Consider the following 21,206-nt stretch of genomic DNA (forward strand, 5'->3'; position numbering starts at 1 on the left):
TATGTGAGGGGTCAGTTACCTGCCTCTATACTTTTTATAGCTGGCGGTTCAGCCACGTGTCCTTCATAACAGCACAAAGCCCGATTCACTGAAGTTTTGCGTTGATATTCTTCACTCCTGGCGGCACCATATGGCTGCTAAAGGTCGTCGCCCCCGTTTGTCCGCTATTATAGCACATTCCAGGCCTTGGATCGGAAAAACTAAATGAAAAAAATGTACAACGCTATCTTGATTTAAGGAACTCACTACAACCCGGCATGCTGGCAGCTGTCCAGAGCTGTATTTTAGAACGCTGCTTCAAAGCTTGTAGAACCTCCGACTAGACGAGATGAACTTGCTCGCCCTGCTGTGCCTCCTGGGTGGGGTTGCGCTACGGTCATCGTTCGGAAATGAAGCGAAGAGTGACGAACAAGTGAACGCCCTCAGAGTAAGCAATGCGTCTATTATCACGTATATTTTATTCCTCCAAACTGACGGGTTGATATGTGCTGTAGTGATTCTAAAAAAATCCTAAAATATTCTCAAATATTTCTTAACGTTTCCTTCCAGGAATATTCATTCCTCGCGAGTCCTTACGCCCATCTAGATTTTTAGGCGGCATATCCCTTAGGGAGGAAACAAATTATCAAACACCATTTGAATTTTGTGTACTTATAGCAACCAAATTTCATGGCGCTTTTAAACTGAATGAGGAACTAAGTTGTAGCACATTACGGTGGAAACTGTTTGGCAAGATTCACTACATCATGCACACGCAGCTAACAGTCTGGGTTGCTTGGTAAGCTAGCGTGTAAAAATTCACGGGACCAACGAGAAATAAGAGCTAATGTTTGGGAAAGGTATTCATTTTCCTATAATTTATTGTAAGCCAAAGAAATTACTTCAAGATGAAAAGCTCTACCCCCGTAAAGATGTATAGAGAATGATGCATACCACGATTAACAGCGAAAAGAAAAAAAATAGGGCTGATAAGTTGAAAAAATTCATGCGGTGGAAATGTGATTGCAATTGCCTTTAGCCACTATTGCTCGTTGTAACTTTTTATAAGTCATTTTTTAATGTGCCCTCTACCTTCTCTTACCTAGAAGCGGAGAGCGCAATCCCCCAAAACACCACCTGCCAAACATGGCAGGTTAAAGCTTGACAATGACGCCGACACCGCAGCTGCCGCACAGTTGTCGCCCTCATGCACCTCCAAGTTCGATCACCGCTCCCAGCTTCCCCCTAAATGTGCCGATAGAGGTTTCCCTCTTAGCGCCTACCAACTACCAACCATGACATATGACAAGTGTGGCTTGAGAAATTCTTTACATCCTACCTGCCACGCCGTGGCAGGGCTGTGGTTCGAAGGTGGAGGCTACGCACATAAGGCGATGCCGCCGAAGCCTGGGAGTGTTTTTCTCCACGGTCTCCCTAAACCTATCGCATTACAGTGGGGTGTTTACGAAAAACTTCGAAATTCACATTGCAGACTAGATAGTTAAAGTCTTGAATTGACACATGGGCTATAAGGGACGCTGTAGTGGAGGGCCCCGGAACGATTTAGACCACCTGTGGTTTGACATGCGCTAACATCGTAACCCAAACCCGTGGGCTGCGATGTTACAGAAAAAGCCCTCAGCGAGCGAAAAACTCATGATGCGTTGCGAAGCCTGCGCAGCAACCTTGTGGCAACTTACCATGTGATATATACATGTATATATACATGGGGGGAGGGAAGAGGCTTGGCGTGTGTGTGTTTGTGTGTCGGCATGTATAATTTGCGTCTGGTTACACACAAGAATATGGTTCATCATCATCATCAGCAGCAGCAGCATGACTACGCCCAGTCCAGGGCAAAAACCTCTCTCATGTCTCTCCAATTAACCCTGTCCTTTGCCAGCTGCGCCCACCCTATGCCTGCAAACTTCTTAATCTTATCCGCCCACCTAACCTTCTGCCGCCCCCTGCTGCGCTTACTTTCTCTTGGAATCCACTCCGTTACCCTTAAGGACCAGCGGCTATCTTGCCTTTGCATTGCATGCCTTGTCTAAGCCCATTTCTTCCCCTTGATTTCGACTAGGATGTCATTAACACGCGTTTGTTCCCTCACCCACTCTGGCCGCTTCTGGTCTCGTAGCATTACACCTATCATTTTTCTTCCCATGGCTCGCTGCGTTGTTCGTAACTTAAGCTGAACCCTTTTCGTTAGCTTCCATGCTTGTGACCCGTAGGTGAGTACCGGTAACATTCAGCTTTTTAGACTTTTCTCTTGCGGGATATTGGTAAACAGCCATTCACGATGTGATAGAACTAACCATATGCGCTCCACAACCCTCCTACATGATCTTCCAATATGGTTACTACGCAGTTGACACGTGCTTGCAACCTGCCGCAGTGGGCAGGTTGTGATGACGTCACAATGTCACGTGAGCATGGTGGCTTGATGTCTTCCTGCTTTTTTGCTCACAACGCTGACGCTGGCGCCGACGACGCAGGAGTTTCTGAACAACGGTAGCCGCGAGTCTTGTGCATGCATAAAACGGCTCTAATTAAGATTGTGCGAAATATCTCGTTCGCTTCATTCCTAAGGTGGCCTACAACTACTGCAACACGCAACACAGAATACACTTGAGATACCACTTTTATCACATACCACTATCATGAATAACAAGAGTAACCATGGTAAACAATACGAAACCGGGATTAAGAAGGCCGCGGAGCACTAGCGCGCTTTAATCGCATTTGGCCTAACTAGGCAAATCAACCTTCATTTAATTTTGTATTTCATCTCCACCGAAATGCGGTATCAGCAATCTTGGGATCAGCAGAAGAATGCCAAGGCCAATGAGCCAACGTGGCTGAGATGAAAAATTTCTGGATAATTGCGGAAGTTTTGGGACTCAAATTTGGAATGAGAGACACGCCAGGGTGATCAGAAAATAAAGTTATAATGCGCGGGGTTTCGTTTAAGGGGGATTAACTTCCCAAAGCGACTCAGGCAACGGGGAACTGAGTAGTGAAGGACTGTGGAAATTTCAAGCATATGGCGTTTTTTAACGTGCACTGACGGATCCACAGTCGCACAGTACACGGGCCTCTAGACTTTCGCCTCCATTGAAACCCGACCGCTGCGTCAAAGATGGAACTTCCGTGCTTGGGGTCAGTAGCCAAGCGGTTTAACCGCTGACCCACCACGGCGGATACTGTTTTGAAGGCTTGTAATGTTTGTTTATTTATTCTTCTAAGCCGCTGGCACGCTGCCTTATATTGATTTGTTTGTGGCGCAAGACGCTACCAGATTTATCTTGAACAATCGTAACCACGCGCTACTGGTTCTACGTCGTTAAAGGTTTTTGTGGCTACTTATTGGGCGATAACCTTATGGAGCTGCTGTTGCGGAAAAACCGGCGTCGCTATCGGCGTTACCGGCCTCGTTGACGGTAAGAGAACAATTCACGAAGAATTCTCAGAAAAGCAAACTAGGAGGCAGGTGGTCCACCTAGGCCACTCGGGCAATGTTTGACCACTCGGGCAGAGCGACATAGGTCGCACAAAGTGCACTGCTGGCAGCACCTCCCTATCCCAGGTCAGTGGCGCATCGCTTAACCGCTGCGCCACTCCGCTGGGAGTGGTGTAAGACCTCTCAGGAATCTATTATTGCAAAGTAGATATTGACTAATTCTGCATATATAGGAAAATACCCATTACGTTCAAACCCTTAAGGCGAAGCTTAAGTGTTTATCTAGTTTTGTTGCTTATCTCGAAAGTTCTTCGTCAGCTATAAAATCAAGTTAGCTAAGAGAGGTGAGGACTCTGTTACTCTACGTCTGCTGCTATCGCCCTCACCGTCGAGTTCAGTTATTTGTGGCTGGGAGTGAGCCTATTAAAGAAGCAGTTTGCCCGTCACGTTTTTCTGTGCATACATTGTCCGCGACGTTGTCACGGCAGGTCACACATTGGTTGAGGTGCTGGATTGTCCATCCTTAGTAGCGATGAAGATGGGCCCTTGTACACAGTCAAAGTCTGTCGTGCTTCGCGTGTCTCACAAGGCCCTTACTTTTCAAGACAAACCAGAGGATTTCGACGACTGGCAGGACATTTCCGACCGTATGGCTGCGCTGAACACTTGCGACAGTGAAGCGAAACTCGGAAACGTTGTCTTTGCATTGGACAGGCCAGCCACAACAAGGTTTGAAATACACGAACTTGTCCTGACGAGCATGAAATCCTTCAAGAAAGAACTGCTGGGGACGTCCAGCAGCGTCGTCTGGGAAGACACAGTGGAGGCTTTGTTGAAATCACGAATTCGACCCACAAATGAGACGGTGACTACGTTCGTAGAAGAAATGAAGCACCTTTTCGATGCGCACATGCAAGCATGAATGATGAAAAGAATGTGGGGCTCTTAATTCGAGGTGCGGATGAGACACTTTTCGCCGGTCTGGTCGTAGGCCATCAAAGGCCGTCGCCAGCTAACTAAAGGACTTGGATTCTAAAGAAGTCCACCAAGCTTTCGGCGACCTTGAAACGACACCGATGGACACAGAGCGCCACGCCATTCCTTAGGGAAAAATGGCCGTGCAGAAAATACATTTCCTACCCATTGTTTTAACTTTATATTAAGTTAGTGTTATCTTGTCCCTGTACTTAAATACTAAAATGAATGCTTTGTAATTATGTTTGGAGCAAAAACTTTGAACACTCTTACAATTATGCCAAAAATAGAAGTTATGCCCGTTTAGTATGTATTTTTGGCACATTGAAAATAGGCCAGAAGTGGCTTTACCACACTAGACACATTGAAGGTATTTGACTCCGGAACGAATCAATGATCCGCCCACACAATGACTTATTCCATGACCCTTTTTTAACGCGATAAGCATTAGGAGCCTTTTTTCTAAGAAAACGCGCGACGGCGTGAAGTTATTTGACGGCAGAACGAATCATTGACCCGCCCATACAATGGCTTGGTAGATGACCCTTATTTATTGCGATAAGCATTAGGAGCCTCTTCCATAGGAAAACAAGTCGTTGTCATAAATAAATAGATTGACGACGCCGCAAGGTCCCATGACGTCACTTAACCGGAAAGAGATGTCGTCACACCGCTAGCGCTGACTGAAGCTTCAGCCAGCTGGAAGTCTTCCGACGCTTGTTGACGACTTATACATACCCCCGAGAGGCAACCCTCAATCTTACCCGGTAAGGCGTTCCTGGAGCAAAGACTGCGGGCTCAAAAAATTATCTCACAAGTGCGGGACTGGTCACGCGCGAAAATGCGCGCAATCTAAAACCGAACTGCTAGTAACAACTTCCGTCAGGCATTGGTCAGGATTCTGTCAACCAACACATACAAGGGCGTCTATGGGAGCCGGCCGGCCGTGCGAGTCTTGGCCCTTTCGCTGGCAGGTCCGAGCCCGGAGGTGCCCGAGACGCACATGCCGTTGAATGCTATCACGTTCTCTACACGTAATGTAATAAAGTGGGCAAAAGTTCAAGAAATGACGGCTTTTAAAACGTTTACTTTGTACAGCTGGAGGGCCGATCTCATCTACACTTTATTTACATTCCGCTACCAATTTAGTCAGCGCGATGGGGTATTAGAAAATGTCCACTCTGCCCTATTTCAGTCAGTGTTTTCTTCAAGTGGAAACTGGCCAGTATTTGACTTCGCGTATCTTATGCAACGTTGGGCATTTATTTCAGAATGAATTTTCATGTGCGTGACAAATAAGTTATTAGTGAAAATGAAGTTTTAACAAAATAAATATATAGCATTAATGAACACTAGAACTGTATAAGTTTTTGCCAGTGAAGTACTCTTAATAAGCTTTAATAATCTCCGTTACTGAGTTGTCGCCGCGAGTTGCGTTTACAGTATCCAAGATTGATACATCTTACATGGAACATGGGAACTAGATCACTGTTTTAACCATTTTTGCAGCCATCTCAATTTTATATGATGTTTTAATCTTGCTGGCTTGCGTTTTTGGAAGATTAGTTTAGCTTATTTTTCATGATTACCTGCCATTTATAGTGTCATATCTTTGGCTTATTTACTTATTTGAAGGTTCTCCAGGTAGTATCGTTGGTGCACTTTCTGTAACGAATAAATGGCATTTCAAATTCTTCTAGGGAGGGAAAACAATTTATCTAGAACAACCGAATTGTGTGTTCCACATCTCTCAAAACCACTGCGACCAGGAAGGCAGAACTTGAAGATGAAATCATAGGTGTTCAACACCATAGGTTTATATTCAATCCATTTTTAAACAAATGTTATCGCTAGATGTCGCATGTTCAGCCCGAAACACACCCATAACTTGTTCTAGAAAAGCGTGTGGCCCTCTGTGAATGGTTGTAAAAATAAATCTAAAGTCTGATGTCTCAAGATTTTCTCATTGTTCTTCCGTCATGACTCGCATTTTTCCATTGTTCGAACTTTCATAATTCCCATTAGCGTAGTTCGAAAAACATCAACACTGAAACAATTTAAATTGTCTTGCAATTATGATTTCTTATGATATGAGTACAGGCGATCGTTACCTGCTCACTTCTACTTATTTAGTTATTATGAACTCTGTGCTTGAATATATAAACTAATCCAAAATGTTTACTTCGAGAAAGTAAATTTGAACTGATGATACTGAGCAGGGGCCGTTTTGTAACTAATAAGTTTTGCTCGCAGATTGTCGGCAGACTTTCTGACAACCCTGCCTTTGGCTGAACTCAAAACAGGGTCGGGCACGAACCCTGTATACTGTTGTTCACGTCTGTAGCTGCACTGAGGCAAATCCGTCTCCTTAAAGTCTAGCACGCTCTGCGAGTTTGAGCAGAATCATGGCTGACAACTACTCTTAGTCTTAGTATAGATAATCTTTTCGCATTGAATGTCTGACAGAAATGAAATTCTTTCTCTTTTGCTGACAATAAACCTTATCTGAAGCTAGCATAGTTTGTAATTCTGTGTTTATGACTTTTAAAAGCAAAAACATCTCCAGCGTTTCTTTTAGCGAAGCCACACAGTAGGCGCAAATGCTTTCCCACATGTTTTCAAGTTCTTGCGAATGAAAAAAGAGGCACTTGCTTTTCATTTTAAAGATTGTTTTCTGTCGCAGGCTATTGCATCGATTCCGCATCTCCTTCTACTGCATGCGACAATGGATATACCAATGCTGGAATGTTTGACAGCTGATCTTACAGCATTCAATGCAATTGCTAGAACAGCGACCTATACATGGCATGTCAAAGCACAGGATGGGCAACAAGAGTAAGTGTGAATTTCTTTGTCTTGATGAGACGCTTCGGCTAGAAAAGTCCGTCGGGATCGAAGAGAAGAGAAGATACGCGCTACTATGAGATCTAATTCATCTACGACTTCTTTGTTCGAATATTCCAGATTTCCTCTAGATGATCTTGTTTGAATAATCAAAACTTTCCTGCCTGAATGTTGGTACCTGTGCAGCTACTTGCTTCTGTTGGTAATCAGCCAAAGCCATATGTACTGGGTGCCTCAAAGGTGTCCTGGCCTATGGAGAGGACAACGGCGTCGAAGACTTCGGGGTCAGTTTTATTCTCACGTTGCTGCGTGCTTATAGCTTTCTTTTTACACATTATCAGCGGGAAATTGCACCACGGTGTGGATGTGTCCAGACCATTGTGTTCAGCAGTACCCCACAAAGTAGCCTAAACTTTGAAGACCGCAGTAATTATTCATTAAAATCTGCAAAGCATAGCGAGACACCTAAAATGGAAAGCTATACACCTTTGACAAGAAATCGCAGGCGAAGCAAGATCCTCTCCGGTGTCGGAGTGAACTGGGTTCCCGCGCCCGTCCGAGGAAAAGAACAGTTGGCGATCAACAACGATAGTTAAGGAAAGGGCTACTCTATGAAATGGCATTCAGGTGCCAGTATCGCGAGTTGGTGTTTAAAACAAACTAGAAACAGCATATTTTGTATTCGCAGGTTAAACGTGCTCTGATTGCGTCGGTGGAGATACGCTGCACACGTGATAAATACATCACGACCTTGCGCGGAATACTAACTGGGCCGTCAGTGACAGACTAGCAGAGTGATATTAGTATTCGTATTTTCATATTAGGTTCTTAATTAAGAAGAATTGTTGACACCCAAGCTGTTATCTTGCTTATTGAAGAAAATTAATTTAGAGAATGCTGACAAAACTCAGGGTGCTGTTTATCTATGACGCCAAGAAAGATCGATACATCGACTGCTTTGAATAAATTACAATTAGGGATAATTGTTCTGTAAGGGGGGATTGTTCTACGAATATATGAAAGGAAGACAAAGCTTGATTTTAGGACAACAATGCGAAGAAAGTTTCATTGCTATCACTCAATGACTCTAAGGGAAACTTTTGAAGCCTAATTTGAGTAGTATAAATGTTTAACTCAGCAATTAATTGTGATTTAGCCAGCATGAAAAATGCATGGAATTTTAAACCCCATGCAGCATGCATGTGAACATTACAGCACATTTTCGGTCATGTATTATGCATATAACGCGATGTAATGGCTTCAGTGTTGTTTCCAGGGAAACAACAAAGCCACTTTAGGGCACAAATAGAATGAAAGCTCTAAATACTTCTACGGTATTGAATAAACAGTTGATAGTTGACGTTAGTGCATAGCTAATTTGACCAGAAGCGTATAAGTTTGTTCAACAAAGCGGGAAACTGAATCAAAAATTTTTAGAAATGCTAGTAAATAATTTTGTTAATTTTGCCACCATCGGCGCTAGATTTCGCTCGATCAATGATGAGACTGAATTTGATTTGGAATACAAGCTCGAAGCCAGAATTTACTCTTTGTCAACCCCGTAAACATATAGGACAATTTTTTGGGCGGAATAGGCCTAGTTCCTGAATATTTTAGCGAACAATGGAAAGAATACCAACATTACTGGCATTTCATGCGTTCTTTCAGGTTTCCACATCTGAAACGGAATACCTAAAGTTCGAGCTTACATTTTTAACATGTGAATATCTTGAATTTTTGCGGAGGCCTTAGAAACTGCGCGAGGGACACCAATTCATAAACGCGGCGCGAAGGATCTAGTCTCAAAATACCGACAAATATCGCTCCTAAATATATTCTCAAAGCTTTTCGAAAGTTTCATATTTGACAGGTTGTGGTCTTTTTTCACTAAAAACAGTGTGATCTCAAAATACAAATATGGCTCCCAAAAATACATGCAGGCAGAACCAGCGTTCCTAGTATGATAGACAAAATATTTGAAAACATTTAGAAAAACATGCTAAACTTCGACTTTTTAGAGTTATGAAAGGCGTAGAATGCTATTACGAAAATTAGAAGTCTACGGGATATGTGGCATTGCTGGTGATTTGAAAAATTATTTAACGAATCGATGCCTATTTCTTAAGGTAAACACTATATCTTCCGTCATCTTGTCTTTAAAAAAGTTTGTACCTCAGGGCTCGAAAACTGAGCCCACTATTGTTCCTAATACATGTAAATGATATGGTGCGAATACCTGACTCTCCAGACTTGGCAATGTATGCCGATGACACCAATGTAATGTTTACACGCAATGACATTTCTGAATTTGCTTTCAGTGCAAATACTTATCCAAATCATCGGTCGGAATGCCTAAGCGACAACAGCCTAGAACTCAATACAGGAAAAACAAGATATGTTTTATTCAGGCCTCGTAACAAAAACATACGTAGTGACTTAATTATATTTCAATAACTGGGAAATTACCTGCATTATAGAACAAAATTTATTTGTTGTATGGTTTGATGAGCATTTATTGTGGAGCTCACATATACGATGGTTATGCAATGAGCTTCCTAAATCCGTACGTATTATTTAAAAAATGGCCCACCTGATTCCTCTTTGTGTCAGACAACAGTTATACAATGCCCTTTTTTATTCAAAACTCTGCTATGGGATCTTGGTATGGGGAACAAGAACAACAACGAAACACAAGAAGCTAATTCTATTACAAAAACGTATATTTCGTATACAGAACAAGTACCATGCCCTTAACGCAGATCTTGCTACCGCTCCATTGTTCCTGCTTTACTCACTTCTTCGCGCTGACAAAATTTATTATAAGAAGTGTCTGCTTACAGGACCGAAACAAAATTTATTCTCTAAAACATCCAATCCTGATACATCTCGGCACCTTCTGCAGCGAAATATCATACACATGCCGAGAACAAGAAAAGGAAAGCAGACATTCTTATATAAGTGAACTGAAATATTAAGAAAGTTCGAGGAACTGTTAGAATTTAGTACTTCATTAAGTAGTTTAAAAAAAAGCTTACCGCCTTGCTACTAGCGATATTGTTATCTTTTCTTTATCACTGTCATTTTATTCTTTTTCTGTTTGTTTGTACGTATATAAGTTCACAAAATGAATATATAGAGTGCAGTGGTGCTACGTTTGCATTGCAGCTGTGTAATGTGTAATACAAACATGTGTAATGTGCATGTACTTCTGCAGGTTCTGTACGTCTGCCTTTTATATGTATTTCATTCATTTATCACTGCTGTCGAAACTGTTTATTGTAGGAGTCTGGGACCTTTCGTCAGGTCCTTGGTAGCTTTAGTCCCAGTCTCCACACGCTATGACAAGAAATTAAGTTTATTCATTCATACAATGAGGCTTAAAACAATGGTGGTGTGAACTGCTTGTCCCATATAAGCTTTTCAAATTTTCGAAAGGTAGGCTCAAACATGGTAATACTGACGACATCATAATACTGGGCACAGTTTCAGATCCAGGAATACACATATGTATACATATGTGAGTTGTGTTGTGTTGTGTTTTATGGCACATAGGCAACACAGGCCATCATGCGCCAAGCACAAGGTACCGGAGAAGTCTTTTTCTGAATTTTATAGAAATATGAGAAACATCCTTGGTGTAGAGTGCCTCGAATGTTAGTGCTATCTCAGTGAACATATAAAGAAGTTTTTTAGAAATAGCTACTATTGAAGCTTTCAAGAGGGTTGGGTAACCTCAGCAGCTATCTTTGGCTAGGCAAGGATCTTGAGGCTCCCAATAAAACAAATAAAAACCTCAGCCTTTTTCTCAGGGCTGCGAATGTGTCTGAGGTGTAATAAAATTTTGAACAGACAAGTGGGAAAAAGATTTAGTTTTCCGAGAAATCCCGTTTCTCTTAAAAACCTAAAAACGCAAGATGTGTCTACGATTCCATTATCTCCTAAAAGTAGTGTAGGATGGAGAGTAATGTGTTCGTTATAAAATTTATTAAAGTACTTTTTCTTTATTTTTCAAGTTTCATGCAAGAAAATAAGACATGGTTAACCGTAAGCTCATCTCCGCATTTTTCGCAAAGAGGTCTGTCCTGTTTTGTTGGCAGGAAGTTTAGTATAAGGTGCGTGTGGCCTATTCTAAGACGGTAGAGAATCACTTCCTTGACACGTTTCTAGTGCATACATGACTTCCATTCGCCGAAGGCCGACTTAATCAAATGTAATTTGTTATTGACCTCGTTGTTCTAAGACGACTGCCATTTTTCTCTTAATTTACGCTGTACTGAGTTCATGCAATCCCTAAAAGGTATATCAACTTTTTTTTCCTTGTCACGAGCTTGTGCAGCGCACAAATCTGCTCTCTCATTGCCTTTTATTCCGACATGACTCGGGACCCAGCAGAGTTTTATGTTTTGGCCTCGAGCTGTGGCTGTTGCTATGTTGTGTATGATTTCACGAAGTAGCGGAGTGACTGCGTTTCTATGGTGAAGAGCTCTAAGTACACTTAAGGAGTCTGTGTAAATTATACTGTTTGTGAGGTTTTCGTTTACTATTTTTTCTGTGACTACGCCGACTGTGTAACATTCTGCTGTGAAGATGGACGCACACTGTGGAAGTCGTACTGTGTCTTCCGAATTCCCTCGTACCACTGCGCTTCCAACGTGAACATTAGTTTTCGAACCATCAGTATAAAAATCTGTGAAGTCGCCGTATTTTTCTTCAAGTGCAAGACATTCTTGTATGATATGTTGTTGTGGAGTCAGTTTTTTGTGGAACTGTGCAAGAGTAAAATCGCAGACTGTAGGAAAATTGTACCACGGAGGTAGCGGATCTTGCCTTCGTGCAACACCGGGTAATATGTCCAGTACGTCGAGATTCTGGCACATATCTTTAAATCGCAAGTGTAGAAGCTTGGTGGCTTGTGGTTTGTTGTTGAATATTATTCTAGAAGCACAATTCGTTACAAGTGGATAGCAGATGTGTTTTGGTAGCGACCTTATTTTAAGGATATATGAACAAGTCAGAGTGGTTCCTCTATCTTCAAGACAAGGTTCATCAGTTTCTACATAAAGGCTAACTATGGGAGATGTTCTGTACGCGCCACAAGAGAGACGTAGGCCTGAGTTGTGTACTAGATCCAACTTTTTTAGATATGAAGGTCTTGCTGAACCGTACGCAATGCACCCATAATCTTGCAACGAACGTACCAAAGAGCGGTATATGCGCGGAAGACATGGTCTATCGGAACCCCAATGTTTCCTTGAAAGCACTTTCAGTATGTTTAAAGATTGGGAGGCTTTCTTTTTTAGTGTGTTTATCAGGGGTAGAAACGTTAGTTTTTTGTCGAATGTTATGCCTAAAAATTTATGTTCTTGTTTTATTGGTAGCATAGTTTCATTTAGGTGTAGGGTGGGGTCATGGTGCAAGCCTCTTTTGAGCGAGAAAAGAACTGCAACTGCTTTTCGTGGGCAGAACTTAAACCTGTTTCTGTCTGCCCAAACCACTAGCCTGTTTAGTGTGAGTTGTACCTGTCTCTCACAGGTTGATAAGTTGAATGACGTCCATGCAATCTGAAGATCATCAACATATACAGAATACATGATGGACTTTGGAATTATTTTCGATATGAAATTCATTTTTTAAACAAAGAGCGCGGTACTCACGATGCACCCCTGTGGTACTCTGTTTACTTGAACGAATTCTTCGGAAAGTGTTGAACCCCGGCGTACATGAAATGAACGTTCCGACAGGAAATCTTTGAGGCAGTTCAGCATCCTTCCGCGGATACCTAGGTCTGAAAGGTCGCGGAGAATGCCAAACCTCCAAGTAGTGTCGTAAGCCTTTTCCATGTCAAAAATACTGCTAAACAGTGTTGCCTGTGTATGAACGCTTCTCGTACAGTGTTTTCAAGGCGCTCGAGACGGTCAGTTGTCGAGCATCCTTTTTTAAACCTGCATTGGTGGATATCGAGAAGTTCACTTTTTTCGAGGGTAAACATTAACCTGATATTCAACACACTTTCGAAACATTTGGCGAGGCAACTTGTGAGTGCTATGGGTCTGTAGCTAGCAGCGGAAGTGGGTGGCTTTCCAGGCTTCAGTAATGGCACAATAACTGCTTTTTTTCAAGACAGGTATTTTCCAAGTGTCCATATTTTGTTAAAAAAATTTAGAAGTACTTCTACAGATGCTTCGGAAAGGTGTGCCAGCATCTCATAATGTGCATCATCAGGGCCGGGTGCTGTCTGTTTGCCAGCCGACAGTACTTTATGTATTTCCTCGAGTGTAATTAGGCTGCTATACGGCTCGTTCGAACCGCCAGTTGTTGGCAGTCTTTGTTTTTCAGCCATGTTTTTGTGCCTTAAAAATGACTCTGTATAATGTGCGGAACCAGAAATTGTAGAAAAATGTTTCGCTAGAACGTCTGCCTGTTTTTTAATAATTGTTTGTGTGCTTGGGCCTGTGAGAAAAGGGGTTGTGAAGGGAGAGTAGCTGTCATTTATTTTGTGAACTTGCTCCTACATTTTCTTCGATGTTATTGAACTGTGTATATATGTTATATACTTCTGCCATGATGTTTTCTCGGCGCTCCGACGAATATACTTCGCTTTGGCTCTTGCTTTTTCGAAATTTACAAGGTTTTGATTAGTAGGGTACCTACGAAAAATTCCCCAAGCTTTATTTTGTTTCCGTTTCGCTTCTTTACATTCTTGTGAGTACCACGGCTTCTGACATTGTCTCACTACGCCCGGCGATTGAGGAATAGATATGCGTGCAGCAGTAATTATACAGGTTGTGAAAATCGTATTTAGTTCGTCAACACTTAGATCACACGAAAATAGTTTCTCCAGACTAACATTTTCACGATACAGTACCCAGTCAGCCAAGTGTAATTTCCAACGACGAGGTGTGCTCGGAATGATCGGCGGAGAGGATGACAGACTAATAGTTATTGGTAAATGATCACTTCCCCGTGTGTTAGCAAGAACATCCCATTTAAAATCAGTAAGAACAGATGTCTAAACAGCTCATTTTTCCAGTGCTTGGGGTACAATATGTGTTTTCCCGGATTTAGCAGACAGACATTATTGCATAGAATAAAATCTGCCAAAACGCGGCCTCTAGTGTCAGTTTCTTCACTTCCCCAGAAAGAGGAGTGCGCATTAAAATCCCCGGTTAAAAGATATGGCTCCTATAGATGTTCTAGAAGTGTTTCCATGTTATGAAGTGTAACTGTTTGGTGTGGCTCGAGATATATGGAACATATTGTGATAGTTTTAAAATGAATAACAGTGACTGCAACATCTTCAAATTTGGTTTTTAACTTGATTTCACGGGTTGCAAAACCAGACTGGATGATAATCGCAACACCTTCAGGAAGCTTGCTCTCGGTCACACCGAAAGACGGTATTTTTTAAAAATGTATGTTTAGAACCTGAGTTCGTTTCCTGTAGGCATAACGCCACAGGGGAAAAATAGTTTAAAAGATCTGTTACATCACTGGAATTTCTTAAAAGTCCTCGGCAGTTCCAACTAATTAGAAATGTCATGTTGGATAAGTTTTGGTATACATATGTGAGCCTCATGGGTAAGATACACGTTAAAGAACCACAGGTGGTTGAAATTTCCGGAACATTTCACTACGGCGTCCCTCATAACTTGGGTTGCTCTGAGACGTTAAACCCCAAGCCAAACCAAACCATGGGCAAGAGACTAGGGTCGGCTGACAGGAACTTGATGATGCACAGTGGAGCAGAGTCAGGATTGCTAATTTGATTCCAATAAATTAACTGGAAGGTGCAGCGGGGGGCACTACAAAATGGGTTGTAACAAGTATTACCGTGACTGAGTATTAATAAAGCTTAAAGGTACCATACCTAGAACAAAATCAGTCGACCGGAGGGCCGAGTACAATTTTAATGAGTTATTTTCATGCAATGACGGTTTGGTTTTATGGGGTTTAACGTTCCCAAACAACTCAGGCTATAAGGCGCGCCTTGGCGTACAGCTACATATAATTTTGATCGCGTGTGGTTTCTGTACGTGCACTGACATCACACAGTACATGAGCCTCAAGCATTTCGACTTCATCTAAATTCGACCACCGCGGCCGGCATCGAACCCGTGCTTTTCGGGTCAGCTCTCGAGCTCCATAAGCACTCAGCCACCGCGGCGGCTATAGAGGGGAAGTTAAGAGCATGATGCTAAAGAACTGCTTTTTTTTAACAGGAAAGACATCCTCGTCCACTACATCATCAGCAAAGAGCATCCTGACAGGGGAGTCGGTATCATAAGCAACGGTAAGGAATTTTCGCAAGGAATTATAAAGGGCATATTTCATACTTAGCAGATGTATGAAAAGCTTAGCTCGTGACTTTTACCTTTAAGAATGCACATTGTCACCGCTTGGAGCGAAGTAGGCGCAGGAGAGCAGTGAGTCGAACTAGGCAAAACTAGAAACGACATTGAAAGAACCTATGCTCGCAACAATGGCCAAGAATATCTGAAGTGGCAATTACAGCTGCCGTCGGACCCAGGCCGGCCTTATCTGTAGGACATGTTGAGCTTTTACATGAATAGAAGCCTTCCAAAGCTTCCAGAATAGCTGTGGATGCCGGGGGTTCATCGGCGCGACACTGCAGTGAACCAGTTGCGCCTAATGGGTATACCCGGGTGTCTCTGCTAGCGCGAAAAATAGAATAAAATGAGGCATTTGGTACATGGGTCTTCACGTCCAGGAGACGCATGTGGGCTATGAGGGATGCTAAATCAGAGGAAGTCCGAATAAATCTTACCAGCTGTCGTTCCTTAACTTGTGGTTCTTTAATCTAACGTCGCACAAGCGTTTCTTCATTGTTTCAGTGAAGCTACTGAGCGCTCTTGTACTCTGTCGCTGAACGCTAAAGCCATTGAGCAACCACAGGGGGTCTAAAAAAATTAAGCACAGTAAAAATTCGGCGGTGATAAATTAACAGCACTGGAAACAGCCACCATAAGAAACCTGATCAGGGGTAACACCTTTTGCACGTAAGACCTAACCTATAAAAAAGAGCTCTTTCATTCAACACCATTTCTTCTGACAAATGTTTTATAGGACTCCGCGATCGCTCTTTTCTTCTTCGAAAATTCCTGATTAAAAGTACACAGACCTTCCAAGCGTTATCGATATAAACCTGCTTGTGCGCCAGCACCCAGCGCCCGTTTGCTAGTTAGGTTTAAAAAAAATGTACAGGGGCGCAATGTAATTTGTTAATCAATTTTGTGCCTTACACTGCCAGGTATTGTAGTAAATGACCGCGAATGAATTCGAACAAAGGGATGCAAAATAATTCGTGTGACATTTCCTTGTCACGAAGTTTGCGCCAATCGTTTACCATAAGTTTCGGTACATACCTTGCGGGCTATATATTTTGAGGGTTTATAATTTTGGTCTTTGTGCAATCTCTACAGTTGCCGAAGACCTGGTAATTCCATTTGGTTTTCAATACCGCCCAATGTAGTATCAAATTCAGAAGCTCCCGATGCGGATAATTGAGTAAAAAATTCTTTTCTTTCAGACAAACTTCAGCCTTGCGGCCTATACATCAAGTGTGGGCAGTATACGGAATGTGTATAGAAAACGGTGCGCAAAATCACAGCAATGCTTTAGAAGTGTTCATTAGGGCTAGAGTAGTGGGTCTGTCGCAAAATTGTTAACTCGTGTAACAGCAAGCGCAAGTAAAATGCGCAGAGCTGCTCGTTGATTGCGACGTTTAATGATCTTTTATTAAAAATAAGCTGAAATCTGGTCTGCAGCGTAGTCAAAGCAAGGAAAACGAAATCATAATTACGTGTTCGGTTCTCTAACATATACAAATGTTATTCGGTTTCCACTCAGTTCTTCTGGCTTGCGTTGCAAGCGCAGTTTCGACCCTGTAGGTTTAGACCCTTATATGCGTCGCGAGTTCACGGTTGACCTACTTAAGGGGCTTTGATCCTGTGGTAACGGTTGAACCCCGGTCACCGCGTCCGTATTCCATTTGAGGCGAAATAGTAGAACAGAAGTGCGCTGTGTAATGCCAGCGCTAGTTAAAGAACGCCAAGCGGTCGAAAATAATGGGGAGCCTCTATTACGGTGTCCCTCACAGCCTATTTGTAGCTTCGCGACTTAAAGCCCATTAATTTAAGACCCATGTTTTGGGAAACGTGTCCCAGGTTTAGTTCTGTCTTTAGGCATCGGCTCTTTTACAGTCTTTATCAGCAGGGCTGGCGCAGAAAATGGGTTCGTGAGACGAGACAACTTGAGATCCGGAGAAAAACTAGCGCCCAAAAGCAGAGGCCAGCAGGCTTGTAGGTATAACAATGGTATTGTAAATTTCTTTCTTGCAAGCTATGCGCGGCACAATTCATTTTGCAGGCTGCCTGACTAACAGCACAGTGCAATTTTAACTAGTCTGGATGCAAATAGAAATGTTTTTGCACGATTATGCAAATTCAATTCAGCGGAAAGAATCTTAAATCTCTCCTAATTTTATCGTTTGAAAGCACACGCTTCAATATTGTTCCGTGCTTTCTTTACGAAAATGCCGCTTAACTTCTGACTTTCTGATCATCTGATATATTTTTGTACTTTAAGGAAATATTATTCCTCGATTTTGTTTCCAAAACACACCAAATTCTTGACAAGAATTCAGAAAAGAAAAGTCCAGAATCGCGTATTTTTTTCGGGCTTAGAATAGACAACGAGGATTTCGGCGTTGGAATTATCGAAAGCTGCATAAAAGAGGCACGGCTTAAAATCATGCGTTATTGCTCTCTTGGACGTTATGACCTTCGTCGCAGACATCCGACATTTGATCTTCTTTTTCAGATACTTCAAACCCAATACCGGCACAGGTAGTCTACAGCGATTACAGAAGTTGCTTGATTGATAAGATGTTTCTGGGGTCGCAGACACGTGAGTGAATGGGCTGTGATTTTGAAATGTACTTTCTTATTACTTTGTCTAGAAAGATGGAAAAAATGTCCGCGAGCCAGAAATGTTCGAAACTGCGGAGAACATTCATGAAAGTGTCCGCAATCAGTGCAAGGGTCACAGCGAACACAACAGAAGCGTTGAAATCATGAAGGCACCGCGCAGCCCTTAGCTCACGCGTGCATACGCTTCTAACAGACTGACGATATAAGACCACCGCGCAAATGGAAGTAATTTAAGGCGTTATTGTGGTTGGGGACAATGAATCTTGATAAAGGTAGTTCGTGCGCCAAAAGCGTCATCAGCAAGATTATGGCGCACTGAAACGAGGTCAAATGGCAATTCTTGAAATTAATGGGCCCATGAAATGGTGTTGATGGGTATATTCTAACTCAACATATATGTAGAAGTGTTCTTTGTGATAGAGTCGACATTAAAAGGTGTGCGTGGAATCTAAAAATTAAAAAAGTATTTTTAAAAATTTCTACTTGTAACTGAATCGGGCAGCACCTCGCCGCCCCTCAGCAAGCGCCGCACAGTTGTGATTCTGGTCAGCCTTCTTATTGGGCGTGCACAAGTTACATCGGTGAGGTGCGGCGCGGCGGGATGCAGTCCCCACATGTTCTTTTTTCTGGCGTGAAGGCATATATGAGTGGAGGTCAGAGAAAACGCCATCATTTGTAATCACCGATATGTGCGGTGTAATGAAATAAGTTTGAACTTGCAATGCGATGATGAGTTGAGTAATACCAATCACTCTTGATCGTCTTCTAACGTCAAATATTATTCCATGGACCCATTAGTAATGCTGTGTTACATTTCGGATATAGCCCACATCGTCTCAAAGGAGCACTGCGGAAAAGTTTTAGAGGCATTCACTGCGGACAACTAGGATGAAGGTTGATAACAGCATGCACAATTGCCTGATTGGCAACCACAGAATTATTTTTCAGCTACTGTCGTGTCTCATATAATTCCTATTTGAGAACGATAACGAGAACAGCGGAACAAAATATTCGCATTAGAGGCAGATATTTAAGTCATTAAGAATCTATGCATTGTAAATGTGAAAATGACGTGGTATGAAACGAAACTACCCCGAGTAACGGACAGTGCCGCTGGGATTCAGGACGGTGCCACATCAATCTTGACAATGGCGATGCCTCTTTCGAAGGTGATTCATCTGAAAGTGATGAGCAAAGCGTGCTTCCTGTATCGAAAAGCGAACAGTGGAGGAGCAATCATTTGTAGCGCTCCGTTTACTTCGCTTTTCCAGAGAAGTTGCGCTTTAAAATAGACAACGCACAATCAGGCGCACGACTCGACAAAAACCAGCTGCTCTTCTTGCGGTAGCTTTTGAGGGAAGGTCAACGTCAGATATCATTTGTAAATCATTATTAGTAATTACATTATCATTATCAGTACTAATAAATGATCAGTAGTTAATAAATTTTTAGCAAACCATGGGTCGTTGGACAACCACACGGTCCTAACTAAAAATTCTGCATAGCATGAGTTTGGTACCAATAGTTTGGAAGAACCGCCCGGATATAGTGCCTTGGGAAACATCACAATTTCTAGAATTGATTGCCATGACCCTCGTAATTTAGAAAAATTTAGTACCTTCGTATGGGACAGTCGGTGAGGCATTGTGGAGAGGTGCAGCGCAAAGGAAATAAGGGTGACAGAAACACAAACGAAACATGACGAGCGCTGCGACATCAGCGCTCGTGCTTCCTTTGTGTCTCTTTCGTCCTTGCTTGTTTTGCGCAGCACCTCTCTAGAAGATACTCTCCGCTTCTGTGGTCTTCTTGTCCTCATCAGTGCGACGCGCAAACTGTTTTTGGTCCATATTCGGTGCATCCTGGGTACTCGCCGAACGCAGGCATTCTGAACTAACCCTTGCGAAGACGCCGTAAAAGAATTCTTGAACACAGAGTAATACAAGGTGTCCGAAAATCTACGGTCAGAGTTTTGTGAAAAAACAACTTTCAAATTTTTGAAGGACAGTTTTGTTCAAATGCATTTTTAGAAGCCGCTCGAACTGCGTTCGAATTATGCGAATTTCATTCTATAAACAGGATATCCTGCGCTGGTGTCAACTTAATTTCAAATCTTTTATTTAGGCCACATGTTTCTAAGAGTCATAAGTCCTTAAAATGTGACCGCACAAAGACATACTAAAGAGTAAGGGTGGTTAAACTGTTCTGATTTCTTTTTTTTTCAGTATGCTTGCAGTGGGTAACGCCAGGAACAGAAAACGCTGTTCCAGAAGAATGTAGTGCTGCAATGAATACGAAGTGTAGCGGCAGTGTGTTGCTTTACAGTGATGACGCATGCAAATGAGATAGTGACTGACACAGATTTCTTTCCTTCAGAACGCACCTATTTGAAGGGAAGTACCAGATTGTGTTTGTCGGAAATAAAACAGAAGAATAGTGACCACTGTATTGGAAAGAGTTTTATTTTGTGCGTGTGCCCTCGATAACTTGTATAAACGCATCCACCTATTATGATGGCCTCCTGAGCGCCGCTAACGACCCCGTGAAATGTTTTTGTTCTGGTTGCACAATTACAACAGATGAGACCCCGAATAATTTCCTAACGAATCTTGTCTTTTTGTAGGTTGTTCTTTCTGGTGTGCACATCTTTCTGCGCTTTCTTTAGAGTACTTCAGCTTGTATTCAGATTGCTGTAAGGGATTAAAATAATACTAACTTTAATTTTTGAGACTTGCGGTTACTCGTAAAATAAGCACTTATAAATGACATTGTGGCACGCACAGACATGCAGTGAGAGATAAGCCACGTTTTTTTCCTCGAACCTCTGTTGTTTAGCAGAATTTCTCCTTGTTACTGGATCTCACTTACTAAGAATTTCCGCTTTTTCAGCAAGCCGTTTAGAAAGCTGCGTACATTTATTCTGTCGGGTTGTGGCCTGTCTCGCGTTCAAGTGAAGTAGTAAACGATCATGTAACTTATGGTGGAGAATTAATAGCCTG

General features: G+C 42.4%; 1 protein-coding gene across 1 annotated transcript; it reads left to right on the top strand.

The window, feature by feature from the left end:
- Positions 1-320: 320 nt before the first annotated feature.
- LOC144097434 (uncharacterized) lies at positions 321-20,595 on the top strand. The gene is made up of 5 exons (XM_077630152.1): positions 321-427; positions 7,101-7,252; positions 15,481-15,551; positions 18,101-18,187; positions 20,433-20,595. The coding sequence occupies exons 1-5, from the start codon at positions 329-331 to the stop codon at positions 20,549-20,551; spliced, it is 528 nt and encodes a 175-aa protein (XP_077486278.1). The 5' UTR covers positions 321-328; the 3' UTR covers positions 20,552-20,595.
- The last annotated feature ends 611 nt before the right edge of the window (positions 20,596-21,206 follow it).

Source organism: Amblyomma americanum, chromosome 7 (genome assembly GCF_052857255.1).
Source record: "Amblyomma americanum isolate KBUSLIRL-KWMA chromosome 7, ASM5285725v1, whole genome shotgun sequence".
Classification (NCBI taxonomy): Eukaryota; Metazoa; Arthropoda; class Arachnida; order Ixodida; family Ixodidae; genus Amblyomma; species Amblyomma americanum.